At 36.0% G+C, this 16,299-nt stretch overlaps 1 protein-coding gene across 9 annotated transcripts in view; it reads left to right on the plus strand.

Annotated features, from left to right (window-relative positions):
* DGKB (diacylglycerol kinase beta) overlaps nt 1-16,299 on the plus strand; it is a 345,725-nt gene that overhangs the window by 27,022 nt on the left and 302,404 nt on the right. For all 9 annotated transcript variants that reach the window (XM_051785972.1, XM_051785970.1, XM_051785971.1 and 6 more), the window contains exon 2: nt 2,298-2,562. In XM_051785972.1, the coding sequence (XP_051641932.1) occupies nt 2,493-2,562 (70 nt within the window). In that variant the 5' untranslated portion in view covers nt 2,298-2,492. The remainder of the gene's footprint in view (nt 1-2,297; nt 2,563-16,299) is intronic.

Raw genomic sequence — 16,299 nt, forward strand, 5'->3', positions numbered from 1 at the left:
CTTTCCCGTTATGTTTCTGTTTATTCCTGCATCACACACACTGAGGTGGTGTACAGGACCTGGCTGGAGGCCAAAGACCAGCTAGCCATCCCCAGAGAACTGCCTACCTCCCCATTCCTATTCTGAAATACACCTGGCAAATTTGCTCCACTACATCCCCCACAACCTTCCCTTTCAAAGGACAGAAATTGGATTTAGAGTTTTCCAATATAAAAATGTAGCCTTAAATTCTAGTTGTCATCTATTCCATGACAGCTACTGTCTTACACACAAATTACATCTTCTTTCCTGTGAGCTGCTATGCCCATACTAAATTTTTTGCTGTCATCTCATTCAGGTCACATACCTTTTCTTACAACAGTAGTTTTAGGCAGTAGAACCTAGCTGTTGCAGATAATGAAGCTAATGTAGTTAAGGAAACAAATAGTAAAACTGGATGAAATTGTGGTAGAAAATTTTGGTTATATTAAATCAATCATGCAAATATGAAAAAGAATTCAGTTGTCAAGAATATAAGAAAAATATACCTATTTGAAGAAATAAAACTGTCTTCAATACAATCTAATCAATTGTCGGAAATGAAACATCTCTAATTTGATTAAAATGGCCCCGTTGACCATAGTTATTTTTTTTGTTATGAATATGAGGATTGAGGTTCACAATACAGAATGATAGCTTTTCTTACTGAATATCACTTTCAGCTTTTGTAGTAGCTGACCTTTTTCTGGTACTGATGTTGATTCACTGATGTTTGAGGGCTGATGTGCCTTGCACTTGGCCAACATTATCCCCATTAATGTTGCTTTTTTTCATCCCAATCTCCACGCTCCTGTTAGTTTTTGTTATTTGTTCAATCAGTGTTTCCACGTCTTCCAACATATCATTTATCCTCCTTTGAGGAGATGAAGAGCATAGGAATCTCTTGTGGTACAAATTTTTAAAAAACAAAGCAATTGTTATTGTATATAGTTAGCCTTAGTTGCTCATAGTCCATGCATTCAAATCATTCATCAGGAAAGGCCTGAGAGCAATGAAAGCATGCTCTGGGACTAAGGCATCTTCCTGTGTGAGTTTCTTTGTCCAGGAATGATACTTACGTATGTAAGACAGAAAAAATAAAAGAATAAAGGTCTTGTCTGATTAAGTTATTCTGGGGGGAGGGGGTGTTATATATTTCTGTTCCTAGCTTTTTTCCTTTCTGCCTCTTTATGACATCTTTGTGCTTTTTCTGTTCTTTTTTAGCTACCAATCTCTTCCTCCTTAGCACTCTTTCCATTACTGTGTTAGTATCTTCTGGTCTGAATTTCTTCTTTGCTCTTTTTGTAATTTGACCCTTATAATTGATACATTGCTAGGCATATGAAGAGGTTCCATTTACAGTCTAAAATTAGCTTTCTAGTCTAAACTTGTCTTCTAGGCAACCTCTGTAATCAATAAAAGATAAATACCACAGGAAGGCAATTCATCACATTTCAAGATTATGTTGAAACTGGAGGGATTAATTGCTGTCTGGATCACCTGTCTCTGATGATTAAAGGGAGTACCTGAGATGACAATCTCAAATGATGTATCTGACTTTCAGATGGCTAAAATTAGATGAAAAGTAGCCTACCTGTTGTTCCAGGAGTGGTGTTGCTAATGCATTGTTTTTGTGAGGTCTGTCCTACAGAGGTAGAAACTGCATGAAAGGGGGATGAGAAGACACCCACAGTTTGATCTTTTTTTTTTTTTCCTGAAGTACGAGCAGTTATACTTGAGTTTTCACTAGTAAACAGCAATGTTGTGATGTTCTAGAAATCAAACCCCTATTATTTTAGTAGAATAGTTAATTGTATAGCTCTCGTGTAAACTTCTCACCAAACTGCAGAACCTTTTTCATTTCATCGAGAGAAGCTTCAGAGCATTTCTGACAAGGCCACACAGTGCTGTAACACAACATAATGGGGTACAAACCCAGTTATAGCAATCCAGTTTTAAAATCAAAAAGAACTCCAAGTTTACTGATAGGTAGTATCTACTATTGTGGTGGTTGTTACTAAATCAGAAACGTCCCCACACAATCTGTCCAGATGCATTTCATCAGAAACAACATTGATAATTTTTGATTATCAATGCTGCACATAAGCATTTGCAATTAAAAAATAAATAAAATTTGGAAATACATGTAAAATTGTTTATGGACAAATACCATATGGAAGGATTTTGAGCAAAACTGTGTATCAGAAAGTATTTATCAGTGACAATTATTCCCATAGGAAAACTGGTATTTATTGTTCTAATATTTGATCTTTTAACAGTGTTGTAACGTGCCACTGAACCAACGCATTTGGAACAGTCCGTAGCACCAAAATCTTCATCCATGTAGACTGATGCCATCTCTGCACACCCCAAACACTGTGAACTGAAGCTAAAAGTCTTTATGGAGTTTGTACCACCTGGGTCAAAGGGAATATTCTACTGATATATATATATCGAGGACCTTTACTGCCGATATGACGAGCCAGGAGAAGTGGGTTAACCTTAGCCCTGGAGAATTCTCTCAACTTCAAAAATATGCAGAATGTAAGTAATTTTTAAAATATTTTGATTTATGGCTAATTAAAAATTAGGAATATTTTGAATGCAGAATATAAAATTGTTATATTATTGATATTATTCACTGTCAAGTAAGAGGTTAAATTATAGTTTATGTTTATTTTTTTAATCCAAAAGGTATGTTCTTTAAAAGGAAAGAACAAAATCTGTTGGAATCTGTAACATTTTTTCTGCATGACATTTTTCCAGTATGATACCATGTCGACTGACTATGGGTTATGTGACTGTATTTGGAGAACATATTTTTAAGGCTTTACCTTAATTTGCCTCAATTTGCCATAACAATTTGTAGGCCACTAGAGTGGGGTTTATAGTTGAAAAGAAGACTTGCTCAGTCATAGAGGAAGCATGGAGATTCCAAGAGAAACACATCTAGGTGTCCAATATGAAGATAATAAATGCTATAAACAATGTGAAGGAGTTGTCCTGTGAAAGAGCAAGAAACAAAAATCTCTCTAAGCTGAAGGTTCAGTTCTTTAGTTATTGCTCAGGCAAAACTTCCTTTCAGTTTCTTGAGCAACTTAAATGGCTCAGAATTATGTGCTTGGAGAGCAGATACTGAACATGAAAGACAAAATTAGGAGATGGTTCGGAAGCCTGATAAGAAATGAACTGAAAAAGTTGAAGAACATTTTGGCAGTTCTCCTGTATGACAAGTAATCTAAATTTATGTTTTTAAAAACAGAGGACATCTGATATGATTCATGAAAGTTATTGATTTATTACTAAGGGAAACATATGCTTATAAGGTAAAATGAATACGGGTGATTGCGTTTGGGTTTTTGTGCCTGTGACATCACAGCATATACTTAATAGTATTTCAGTGTAGTCATCTAACAGAATAATCATCAAATGATTATTAGAATTAATAATGGGATTATTATTGAATAGTACATTCCACTGGAATGTGATTGAGATTCATAATATTTTCTTGTTATCAAGTTAGACCATGAATTACAATTTATATAATGCAATGTCATTTAACAACAACAAAAAAAGAAATCAGGTAGAAATATTTAAATTGTGCTTTCTTGAACAAGTATATTTGAGTCTCACAGTTTTCTACAGCAGTTGCTGTGCAGTTTGGCGTATTCTATTTCTTAAAGAGTTTCCGCCCCATGTCACATTCTCATCTCAAACGATAAGCTATAGATTTGAAGGAAATTTGTATCATGTACTGCTTTAAATCCTTAATGATGTTACTGGGCAAAGAGCTATTTTGTTTCTCATTTCATAGTGAAATATAAAGCATTGTATTTAATCACTTAGGATTTTCTGTTTGAAAGAAGGTCTTAAGAATCTGGTATGAATCTGAGAAGTGAAAATATCCATGCTTTTTAGTAGTTCTTTTATTTGTACGTGACACAGAAACAATAAATAAAGGGAAACAAAGTCCAATTACTTGGATTTTAGAAAGAATACATCTGAATTTTGTGCTGATGATCCACTGCTTTCAGAGACCATTGCAAAGAACACTTTGCATTTCACATTTTTGATATGAATAAGCTTGTTTGCTTTAAATTACATCACCAAAAAATAGTAACTATAATGGAGCAGGTTTGTTTTTTTTTTAATTACTTCTGAAAATATTTAATATTTCCTGGGAAAATATTTTAAAATTATTCTTCAATATTTTTTTCAATACCAGAATTAGAAGATTCATAATAGACATAGAATAGTTATGTGGGTTTTTTTTATTTCCATTTATTCTTATAGTTTAAGCCTCCAGTGCTGCGTTTGCCAAAATATTTGTTCTCTTCCATGCAGGGAATAAAGACATTTAAGATATTCCTTTCCATTCTGCTTCCCTTTGCTCCTCCAAGACTTCTTGCACACATTATAGTTCAGGGCTGTTGCTTTAGTAGAGCTGTTGATACCAGAATAAAGTATTTGGGGAAGTTGCCTGAATTTATGTTCAGGTTTGCGTGTGTAAATAAAGATATGTTGTCTTTCATACTTCCTCTGCTGTTCTGTAATAAAAGGGTGTTAGTTGTTTGAAAATGTGAAATGTGACACAAAGATGTGTATAAACAGTTCAATTTCTGAGGCAATTAGAAAAAAAATTGTTAATCGTATATAAATTTTCATGTAAAATGCTAAGGGAATAAAACCTAGGTATAGACCTTATTTTGAATTTCTATGCTGTCAAATTTAATTTAGCTAAATGACTACAATGTCTTTAAATGTATGACTTAAGACTTTGAAATGCAATTTTAAAAAATAAATATTTAATTGTGTTTAATATATTTGAATTTGATACATTTTAATGTAACATGCAGAGATATACAATGTGACAGTAGATATCTTTAGTCATTCTTAAATAATAATTAGATTATGGGGAATTTCATGAAGTTTGAATTTAGAATTTCTTTGATATTTCATTGTCTTTGTTGAACATACCAAGATAGTGAACAGAAGAAACACCATATTTCGGTTGGTGACTTGGTAGAGTTTGATTTACTTAAGAAAATAAAAATAATAAAAAATCCCCAAACAACAAAAGCCCTCAAACAATTTCTTAAAAAAAGGCATTGCTCATTTCTCTCCAGTGTGGGATTTGAAGTACCAGTGGGTCTCCTTCAGAATGGAGGGCTGATACGTGTGTCAGAAGAGAACACTGTAGGGAGATTTGACTTTGTGGCAGTTGCCCACCAACAAGTGGTAGTGATGAGTCCCCAGCCTTGCCTCGTGCTAAGGAGTAGGTTTCACCAAAGGACTTTGGAATAAGTAGTGAATTCATAGTAAAGTGGTTTGTCTTCCACTCACCTGCTGATATGCAGGAGTGTCATTTGCTCTGGTGTAGAGACTTTACTTTGTAAATCTTACCTAAATTGCATTATTTTAACTATGGAAATTTTGAACAGATACACTGTCTTGAATTTAAAAATACAATGTTTATGAACTGTATTTTAATTTGAATCAGGCCTAATGTGAGTATTGGGACAAAGAGTATAGTCTACCAAAACTTGTCTACCTTGGATGTCAGTGCCTTCGATTATACTCTTAATGGCTGATAGTCACAGTTCCCTTCGGAAGCTGAATCCCCTCAGCCTAAGCTGGCTACAGAGCGAGATAGAATTTTGCTTATGTGACAGTGCCAGCCTCTGCCCTGGGCATAAGCACACACCACCTTGCAGATCTGAAAGCCTTAGTTTGGATTCCGTATAGCTGATAACGCAGACTATTCTCCTGCATAGCAGACAGGGCATACTCGTAGGAGTGAGGGATTTAGGTTTGAGGGTTTTGAGATTAAATCTCGGTTTGAAAGCATATCCTTGATCTTTCCCCTATCTAGAAGCAATCCTGTCTCACTTCTACCTATTTTATGAAGAAGACTTGCTGCCAGGTTTTGCTGAAATCAGTCACACCTGCAAGTGTTACAGTTTCTGAGAACAGAGGAATGGGTCCACCCAGCTTCTAAGAGACGGTGACTCTTCTGGTCTTTATGCTGAAACAGAACTCATGAGGCATCTAGATGAGCTACTTCTCTTCAGCATCAATTGACTTCAGTCATTTAAAGAAATTTTCAACTATATTAAGATACAGACTGCACAGATAATAAGCTAAAAGTACATGAAGAGTTGAGCTGTATGGGCACAACTGTAACTGATTGAGTGTGGACATTATGTATCTGTCTTGGACTTAGAGGTCTGAATCCAGTTTTTTTTAGTCACCAGAGTAGGGGTTGGATCTTTCACTGTATAAAGCCCATTAATGAACTCATGTGGATTCTAGTGCTCTGAGAGGGACATGTACTTTCCACTTTCTGACTGAAAGACACTTGGCTCTAGTTCAGAGTAGTTCTGCTTTTAATTAATCTTCTCTTAGCTTGATGATAGCCTCTCTACTCTGGCAAGTACAGTTAAACAAGGCGCACTCCCCAGCTCTGTGTGCAGGTACTGTCCTTGGTATCACTTTGAGAAGTTCCTACCACATCTTTTTTGCCCTTTTTCTTCTTCACATATTTATAGTATGGTTTGCTGCTTTATCCAACTATATTGTTTGGTGAACACAAACCCTGAATGTAAAATTTCTTGCTTGAAATACATACCAGCTTTTCTCAATTTCCATAAATATAACTCAACAGCAAAGGAGAATCAGTTCTCCATCACTGTTCCTACTCGCACAGTATTTCCCTCTAAGCAACACTCAGAACTTCACAGTAAATGAATATCTTTCAGTAAATTAATCCAAGAAATATCTGTATTTTGTCTTACAGAATTATTTTTGAGCTCAATTCAAGGCAATTTTATACTTCCAATTTAAGCCCTTTCTTCTTTTGCCTGCCATACTTAAATAATTGGGGGCTTCAGTGAATTTTTGGAACAGTTTAAATATTACTTAAAATTAAAGTATTTCTAGAGTTCAAAGAGCATATTACCTAATACTTGGCTCTTTGCAGTTAATATGCATATGTGTGGTTTTGGAAGAAAAATTATTTCCAGAGACAGTTCCTCTGTGTCCTTCTTGCCAGTCAAATTAAAAATGTCCTCTCTCCTCTTGTTTCAAAGAGGAAATAGTAAAAAAGATTTTGCATTAGATCTTTGCTTAGTTTTAAATTGCCTCAGAAGAATTTGTGAAGAGTAGAACAACTGAGATTACTGGTGTACTTATTATAGAATACTGATAATAATGACAACAACAATAATGTAACCCACACCAAATGCTGAAGATTCTAGGAAAATATATGCACTCAAGAGAAGAAAATTCATATTTTTTTTTCTCCTTTAGATTTCATGATCAGTGCTAGCTGTGGGAAAGAAAGGTGAAAAGATGTAGGGATTTTTCTGCATATAAATGTCATGGCATAGGGTAAGGTATGTACAGGACTCTTCAGGTAGAGACAGTTTCTTCTAAGTTATATAATACTAGTATATGTAAATCTTATGAGAAGCAGCTCAGGGTTCCAGGGTTGTTTAGCCTGGAGAAAAGGAGGCTCGGGGTAACTTTAGTGCTCTCTACAACTTCCTGAAAGGAGGTTGTAGACAGGTGGAGGTTGGTCTCTTCTTCCAGGCAGGCAGCGACAGGAAGAGAGGACATGGCCTCAAGCTGTACCAAGGGAGGTTCAGGTTGGTACAGATTTTCTTTGTAGAAAGAGTTGTTAAACATTGGAACAGACTGCCCAAGAGGTAATGGAATCACCATCCCTGGAGGTGTTCAAGGAGCGATTAAATGTGGCACTTAGTGCCATGGTCTAGTTGACAAGGTGATAATTGGTCAAAAGTGGCACTCGATGATATTGGAGAACTTTTCCAACCTAAATGGTTCTGTGGTTCTGTGATACGTTGTTCTGTACTACTCCCTACAGGAGCCTGAATTGTAAGGGCATTAGAGAGAAATAATATAAATAGTTTCATTGTGATTATTATCTGTATGGTAAATTGGATTAGTTTGGACAGGTTTTTTTTTTAATCCCTTTTATTAAATGAATTTTGTATCTCCTTTTTATTAAATGAAGTTTTATGGCTGTTGGAGTCCAAATTATCTGTTAAGGGAAATTTAAAGGATCCTGCTCCAAAAGCAAGTGAGGAAATATTGAAGAGATTGGAAACAGTTAAATCAAGACTATTTAATGAGTCAGCTAGGCATTAAAAAGAAGAAAAAAAAAAAAGAAGCTCTGCCGTTCCCTCAGTAGGCGGGGAAAAAGACCTCTGAGATCTGGCAGCATGTACACTCTGGGGAAATAGCTTGGTTTTGTGTTGTCCTTTCGAGTTTGTCAACAAAATGTGCCCTGAGGAAAAAGCCTGAAAAACCTTTTTGCAAAACTTTTGGCAACGATTTTTTCCCAGGCCAGTGGAGGAGGCCTTGGACAGTCTGTCACAGCCTGAAGATAGAAATAGATGCTGAGTGCTACTGAAGTGACTGTGAGAACAGAAACAGCATCAGCAGCTGCAGCGTCTTTTGATGTAGTATCAATAGCTACTGCAAGAACTAAACAGTGTAACAATTTTACAGGGGAACAGAAAAGAGGAAGTTGTGAAAAGATCACTGAAGAAAAATGGGAAGGTCAGCAGAAGTTTTGGTTCAAAATGAGGTTGCCAGAGACAACCTCTTGAGTAGTTTGATTCTGTGGTCCTCACAGATGGAAAATATTTTCTTTTACAAGGGGTATAAATGATAACCTGGGGGGAACTTCATAAATGTGGCAGTTGGTCAGCAGCAGCTATGGGCTATTACACAATCTCTCAGAGTGTCCCAGGCTTCTAGTGCCACATGGAATTGTGCTACTTTTAATGAGTGAATGGACCTCATCAAATACAGATTGCCAAAACCAGCTATTTTTGAGTGTATGGAAAGTGGAGAGAGAAAATTGATGGTGATTACTGAGAAGAATTTTATCCTAAGTATTGGATTTCAGGATTATGGTGTTTCTGCTCCTGTTAGTAAAGGTGGAGGAAATTAGGTTCTCAAAAAGTTTTGTCAGAATCTGTCAGACTGGCTGAAAGGTGGAATCTGCCTGTACAATATCCCATGCACTTGGGTGAACTTAACGGAGAAGGATACTGGGTCTAGTAAGAAAGCCACTCTTTGCATGCAAAATGGGGATGGAGTGGCCAGAAAAACAGACCAGTTGATAATTCATGGAGTCTGAATCCCGAAAGGTGGACTATGAACTATGCTTATTGATATAACACTGTACATTTTGTCTTCAGATATGTGACTTTAAATCCCTTGTGCACATTCCTGTGTTGTACCAATTTAGAGAAAATGGGATAGAAACATTATATGTGATATATTTAGGTTCTAGTCAGATTTACTCGGTCCAAAGGAAGGATGTTACATACAGTCTGCACTAATGAGGATATTAGAGCCAACTTTGACTTGTGTTAGACTGAAATCCAGGATAGAAAAGACACAAAACTGTGAATTTGTTTTTCATTTAACCAGTCATAGTTGAGACTTGGCCTCTGAAGATCGTATCATAGAGTAGATTGAGAGCTGGGCACCAATATCAGCTGCAGAAGTATTAATGGGTTTCTTTCCTTTCTTTAATGAGGGTTTCTGTGTTAGGTCTTGAAGAGGATTTAAGATACGGTGATGAACTGAGCATTTCTGAAGGAAAAAAGCTGATAAACACACAGTAATACAGTATGATCTGGAGCTCTGTGGTGGGCTTTCTAATGAGGTAAAATGCTTAGTGTTTCTGCCTTGATATGTGCCTTTCAGTGAATAGCAGTTGCCTTTTTACCCAAACAGAAGTGAGTCAATTCTCCAGCTAACCTGTCAAGGGTAAACAGTATCATATTGACTCTGTCCACAACTGTGAGTAAGGAGGAGCCTTTTACGTGGGTCAGGTGGGATACTTGTGTATGCAGAACTTGTTTCCTGCTTCCATACTGAAAAAGGGCATCCAACTTGTTTAAGGTATAATAAACTATTTAGAGAAAGGAATGATGTAGAAGAGAGTTCTGAACTCCTTGCTTTGGTTAAAGGGTCTATGAAGTTATTCCTGAGTTACTTAAATACATTTGCCTTCGTCATGCAATAAAGTACTTTTTGTTCCTCTCAGGCTACTATATATTCTAATTTGATGCATTCTTTTAGGAACTGTTGAGTTTCACAGAACTGTATTTGAATTTTACATAGTAATGGCAAAAAGTAAAGTCACAAAGTGACTTTTGGAGTATCTTATTTATCTTATTACACTATTATGTTCATGTCTTAGTTAATTACAGGGATCCTCTCCTGTGTTCTGGCTGCAAGAAACTCTATAGGTCAGCTGCAGGGAGACAAGTTTTAAGAGCAGAAAATAGTGAATTTATATTTGTTTGCTACTATCAGCTAGCAGAATTGGGACACACCTGCTGTTTATTAGATCCCTCAGAATCATAGAATTGTAAAGCTTGGAAAAGACCCTATTCCCCTACAGAGCAGAAGTTTCTTTCAGATTATCTGACTTGTTAAGGAGTTCTGATTTAAAGTGGTTATAGTCAACAAAATGCAAGACTACTGTTGCTGCTTTGTGCTGTTGACTGGAGACTGCTAACAAGAGGTCATATATAATAACATGAAGAGACTTAGTCTATTTTGTAAAAGCAGAGAATGCAGTAGGCCCTTAGAGTAAACTTGTAATTCAAAATTTTTGAAGATGTTGACAAATTGGTCCAGGGTCAGATCAGTTCGATGAAGCACTAGCTGTTTTTTAGCTTCAGTTTCTGTCCGAAAGAGCTGTTTCTAGTTCCTGAATATTTGATTGCCAGGGTCAAAAATATGATGGTTCAGAAAATTGTAACTTTTATTTAGGGGTAACAAAAGTATTATGAAGCAAATGGTGTCACTTGTGCTAGTGCTAACACACTTTATTTGTCCATTTTAGGAAAGCTAGTGGAAGTGTCAAAGTTTTCTACCTATTTAGATCTCTTATGAAAGAAACGTTAGAGGAACTGAAAAAGGAAAAAAAAATGATTCAACCTGTTCAGTAGTACCAAATTGCATTGATCCCAGAATCCAGAGAGAAAATACTGTTAAGAAAGGCTGTTATTACAAACCCATCATTTGAACATATAGAGGCACTGGAAATGCATGCTGTGTGATGAAGAAGATACTGTCTCATCATCAAGAGCATTTGGTGGCCTTACTACAAGATGACAATTTACCTGCAAGCATCTTGTACATCTGCTTCATCTGGGACAATGTGGAAGAGATGGCAATCACTGGAGAAGACTCTGAGATTTGCTCAGTCTTGCTGAGCAATGAAACACGGTAGTTCAATACAGTAGGGATGTTGAATTGGTTGTGTTGAGACTGGATAATGTTAGACCCTTATTTTCATATTATTATTTTCTAAATTATGTTACTAAGTTTTCAGTGTTTCTGCTGAGGGCGTAGTGGGTGTTTTTGTGCCTGGGAAAGATTAAGTTAGTCAGAGTTCTAGCACTGCCGATAGTATCAGGGCTTGTGTTAACTCTTATACATGTAGATAGATCCATAATAGAAGGAAATTATGATAAAGTCTCTGTGGGAAAAGTTAATAACTATGAATTTTCATTTTCAGGGAAAACATTGCAAGAAGGAAATTTTATAAAGAGTTCTTAAAAAGTCCAAAATAGAAACACTAGTTCACAGAATCACAGAATGGGTAAGGTTGGAAGGGACTATGGTGAGTCATTTGGTCCAACCTCCCTGCTCAAGCAGTGTCATCCCAGAGCACATTGCCTGGAATTGTATTCAGTTGGTTCTTGAATATCTTCAGTGAGGGTGACTCCACAACCTCTCTGGGCAATCTATTTCCATGTGTGGTCACCTGCACAATAAAGAAGCTCTTCCTCACATTTAGGTGGAACTTCCTAGTTAGATGCACGAGTTTCTGTCCATTGCCTCTTGTCCTATTGCTTGGTACCACTGAGAAGAGCCTGGCTTCATTCTCTTGATGCCTTCCCTTTAGATACTTATAGACATTGATGAGGTTCCCTGTCAGTCATCTTTTCTTGAGGCTGAACAGGCCCAGCTCCCTCAGCCTTTTCTCATAAGAGAGATGTTCTCAAGTTTCTGTGGCTGAGGAATTCATGGTGTGCATCAGCTGGTCTTTGAATTCTGAAAGGCAAGTGGTGTCATCTTACCTTGCTTTCTGTTTCCTAGGTCAAAAATAATGATTTCTTTCTAAAATTGAAACTGCACAGATACAAGTCATCAACACCTGGTATTGCATCATCAGCTGTTACTGGTGTTGAACATATATTGTGGCTATTAAAAATCTGACATATGATCATCAAATTACTGAATGTGTATTTATACACTGTAAAATGTATAAACATTGATTATGCCTTTGTTATATTTCCTGTGTTTCTATGTATCTTCCATATTTCATTTCAGTTATTGTTTAGTTGTTTCTATGGACATTTGCATGTAAATAGTAAGAAGCTTTTGTTTCTTAAGAGTTCATCTGTTCCTGTTGCTTATTCTTATTTGGGGGATAATTCAATTGGTTGCTGTGGAAATGAGCCTGATGTCACAAACAGAGAATTACAGTTCACCAAGCCTTGAAGAAACAAAATGAAGGGAGAATGGACTAATTGGGGAGCCATGTGACTGTAGCAGAATCTCAGCTCCCATTAAAAGCATGTATTTTTAGTCTTTCTGTTTCCATAGAAGAGCTGGAAAGTGTAATTCAAATGGTGACAATTCATGACTCATCAGACAAACTGAAAAAAAAAAAAAATACTTGTGAGAGAAAGGATGATCCAACTTCACTTTTATGGGATTTAAACTCAATAAACCAGTAGCCCATGGTAGGTCCTCTCAGCACAGAAAAGCTTCATATGCCTAAAAAGAGAAGGGGAGAGCTGCTTGTCCAGCTCATCAACTGAAAAAATATACTTTGCTGTTAGTGTTACCGCTTATGCTGTTCTGCCTCTCCTGGCTTTTTAAAGAAAGAAGAGCCAAAGCTGCCTTCCTTGTTCCTCTTGAGGACAGAAAATATGTTGCTCTGTGTGCCTCAAATCAAGAATTGGAGGTGTCTGTTTGAAAAAGAGTGGGCTTAGGGCTGCCTGATAGTGTCAGAAGGCCTCCCTTCTTCTGACATTGGTTGGGGTTGAAGGGCTCTGGATTACATTCCTCTCTGTTGCTTTTTGCCAATTAAAAGAAGCAAAAATTTAAAATGTGCTCATAATTGCGTATGTTTTCATTGTGTTTTTAGGCCCTAAAAATACATTGCTTTTTGTGTGGCTCTGGGAGATTTTTAGTAGATGTTATGGAGTGTCACCACATAGTTTTGTTGGCTGCATTGCAAAATTGAATGCCTTTTTGAGGACATTACTGATTGCTAAAGTTGTCTTTGGAACTGTCAGATTTTGTGTAGATCATAATTTTATTAAAACCAGTACAGAATATGTAGAAAAGAACTTGTGATTAAATTCCAATATAACCATTTTCTGAAAATACAAATTCTTGATTTTATTTTAAACATAAAAAGTTACAAATAATTTGTGTTATTGCAGGTGACCCTGCCTTGGCAAGGGGGTTAGACTAGATGATCTCCAGAGATCCCTTCCACCCTAACAATTCTGTGATTCTGTTATTGAGATACTCAAATTAATTGTAGCAGTCATGATAGTGATAATGAGTTTGTTTTGAAGAATGTATTTCCTAGAATTAACTGGACCAGTAATAGATGCTTTCATTCATGAAGACATACGGAATAGCTTTAAGATGCTTTGTTAACTGTTGTTTCTTTGTTGTTGGTTTTACCTTTGCTTGTTGGTTTTTTTGGGGAGGGGGTTATTTTGTGGTTTTTTTTTTTTTTTTTTTTTTTTTTTTTTTAAATAGAGGGCCATTTCTACTTTTAATATGATATTTGTTTGAAATTCACTACAGAGATGGGACAGACTCCAGCATCCTCACCTGTATCAAAATAAAGACCTTGGCAATCATTAGAGACATGACTTCTTTGGAAGAAAGCATACACTGTATATTGTTTAAGAGCCTGTATATTGTAGCAGTCAAAATGCATGGAAGGGAACAGTGAAGATTTTAGATGTTTATGAGAGGAGGATGGGAAGATGGTTTATATACTAAGTATATGTCTGAGTTCTTTAATGAGCAGAGGCACCTCAGTACTTACTAAGCTTAAAGAGTTTGAGAAATTACTGAAATTGTACTAGAGATGATGAAAGCAGATTGAAGAGATGCAAAGAAAAGGAGTGAGTGACAAGATAAGTATGTTACTCTAGCTTTGAACTGAGGTTACAATTTTAGCAGCACAAATATAGGAGAGTCAGAGTTCCTGGGTAAAAAAATATGAAAGTCCTGAAAGGGAAAAAATATTAAAATAAGTGAAAACTAAGATAAAGCAAAAAAATTGGCTTCAAATGAAGGTGGAGCCTACCAACTCTTGTTAGACCAAAATTCATGAATCTGTGCTATTTTTACAACCCCTAGGTAGTGCTGTGAGTGATTTAAGGAAACTGAGATGAACAAATTTTAGAAATAGGTTATTAAGGCAAAATCTAAGTTGGCTTTTAGAGAACCAGAACCGCAGACAGGAGCCAAAATAGAACTCAGTATCTAAAGCTTAATTTTTGGAAATTCTGATTTGACATTTGGTGTTTGGTTATGAAAAATAATAATTAAAAGTAATTGTGAGACTGATAGAATGACTGTAGCTGAAGGGAGTTCTCATAGGGGCTAGCCAAATTTTATCATGTAGCAAGGATTTAAATTACTTCATGCTATTTTGTCTTCTGTAGAGAGCCCTCTAGAAGTTTTTCTATGAATTCATTATTATTAAAATCTGTGAAGATGTACACAAGCACTATTATTTTTGATTCTAAAGAGTCCCTTCCAACATAGCATATTCTGTGATTCTATGATACTTATTTTGCAAATTTTGTGTTAGGATGAATCAAAACATATGCTCAAACTGGAATTTGAAAAAAGCCACTTACCGTCCCTTTGGAGGTGCTCTTATTCTAGAATAAATCAGAAATGGTTATTCATTCAGAATTGTTTTAGCAGATAAGAAGACGGTTAATTAAGAATTAAATAATACTTAGAGTATAGATGCATTTCATGTTTTAAGTATAGAACCATATTTTCATATTTTCAGACACAATGAACCTTGTCACATTGCTTGTCAAGTCCAAGCTCATTGTTTTATCTGTGGTCTAACGTGATACCTTCAAAGAAGACCATGCTGTCTCCAAACAGTATATGACAATATGCTGCAAATTTAAATGATCCATACTTTAAGAGAATTCTAGGATTTTTTGGGATTCAGAGAAAGAATGTTAATTACGTTGTCCCAAATGGTACAAAAGCACGTTCTGAAGTATTTCCCAGTGCAACTCTGTATTTAAATAAAAGCAAGTGCTGAAGTTTTTCTGGATTAGGTTTCAAGATGGAAGTGCCAGAGTTAACACTTTCTTCTAATGGTGTTCTAGAGATGTAATGACTGACTATGTATGAGGACTACTAAACTGCTCTTCAAATTACAAACTCTTCCAAACAGACTCTACTCTTAAAATACTTTTCAGTTCTGTGTAAACATTGGAGCTTAAAGTTATCCAGTCTCATATTTTTAAAAGTAACCTGGGTAAACCTAAGTTTACTTTGAATTTCATGGTTTTCCTACCATTAATGTATTTCAGAAGAACTTGAGTTCCTTTCCAACACCCATCCCTTTTTTGTTTTTTAATCTCTCTTTTTGTTATCTGTCCACAAAACCTATGTAGCATCTTTGGCTAGCTACACACTCTCCTCTCTCAACCCCCTAAAAAAACAAGGGAAAAACACTCAAACAAATCCAGTCATCTCTACAGCTTAGTATCCTGTCCCTGGAAGGCACACATCTAAAAGTTTTCGAAGGGTTCCAGGCACAAATATGTCGATCTTTGTTCAGGGTCTTTCTCGACAGAAAAAGCAATACTAAATTTTGCATAATTATGCACAAAGGATTATAACCACATCTTCATTTAGTTCTGTTAGTGGAAACTAGCAATATGGTCTGCACTATAGAAAGTCTTTGGGTTGAAACTGAGTCAGGCCTCATTGTGTTGTGTTCTATCTAATGAATAAAGCTGCAGAAACTGCTCTATATAACTTGGGTTAATGAATAAGGAATATATTATGTCATATAAAACTTGCCAGTTGATATGTACTTCAGGTTTTATCCTGAAAGATGTTATTTAAGATAAGAAATGACATAATTTTCTTGGATAGGAATGTCCACCTAATATGTTATATGTACAGAAAGTTATTCTATCCCAT

Source organism: Manacus candei, unplaced genomic scaffold (assembly GCF_025592945.1).
Source record: "Manacus candei isolate 608988 ecotype Guabito, Panama unplaced genomic scaffold, ASM2559294v1 h1tg000021l, whole genome shotgun sequence".
In the NCBI taxonomy this organism is placed as follows: domain Eukaryota; kingdom Metazoa; phylum Chordata; class Aves; order Passeriformes; family Pipridae; genus Manacus; species Manacus candei.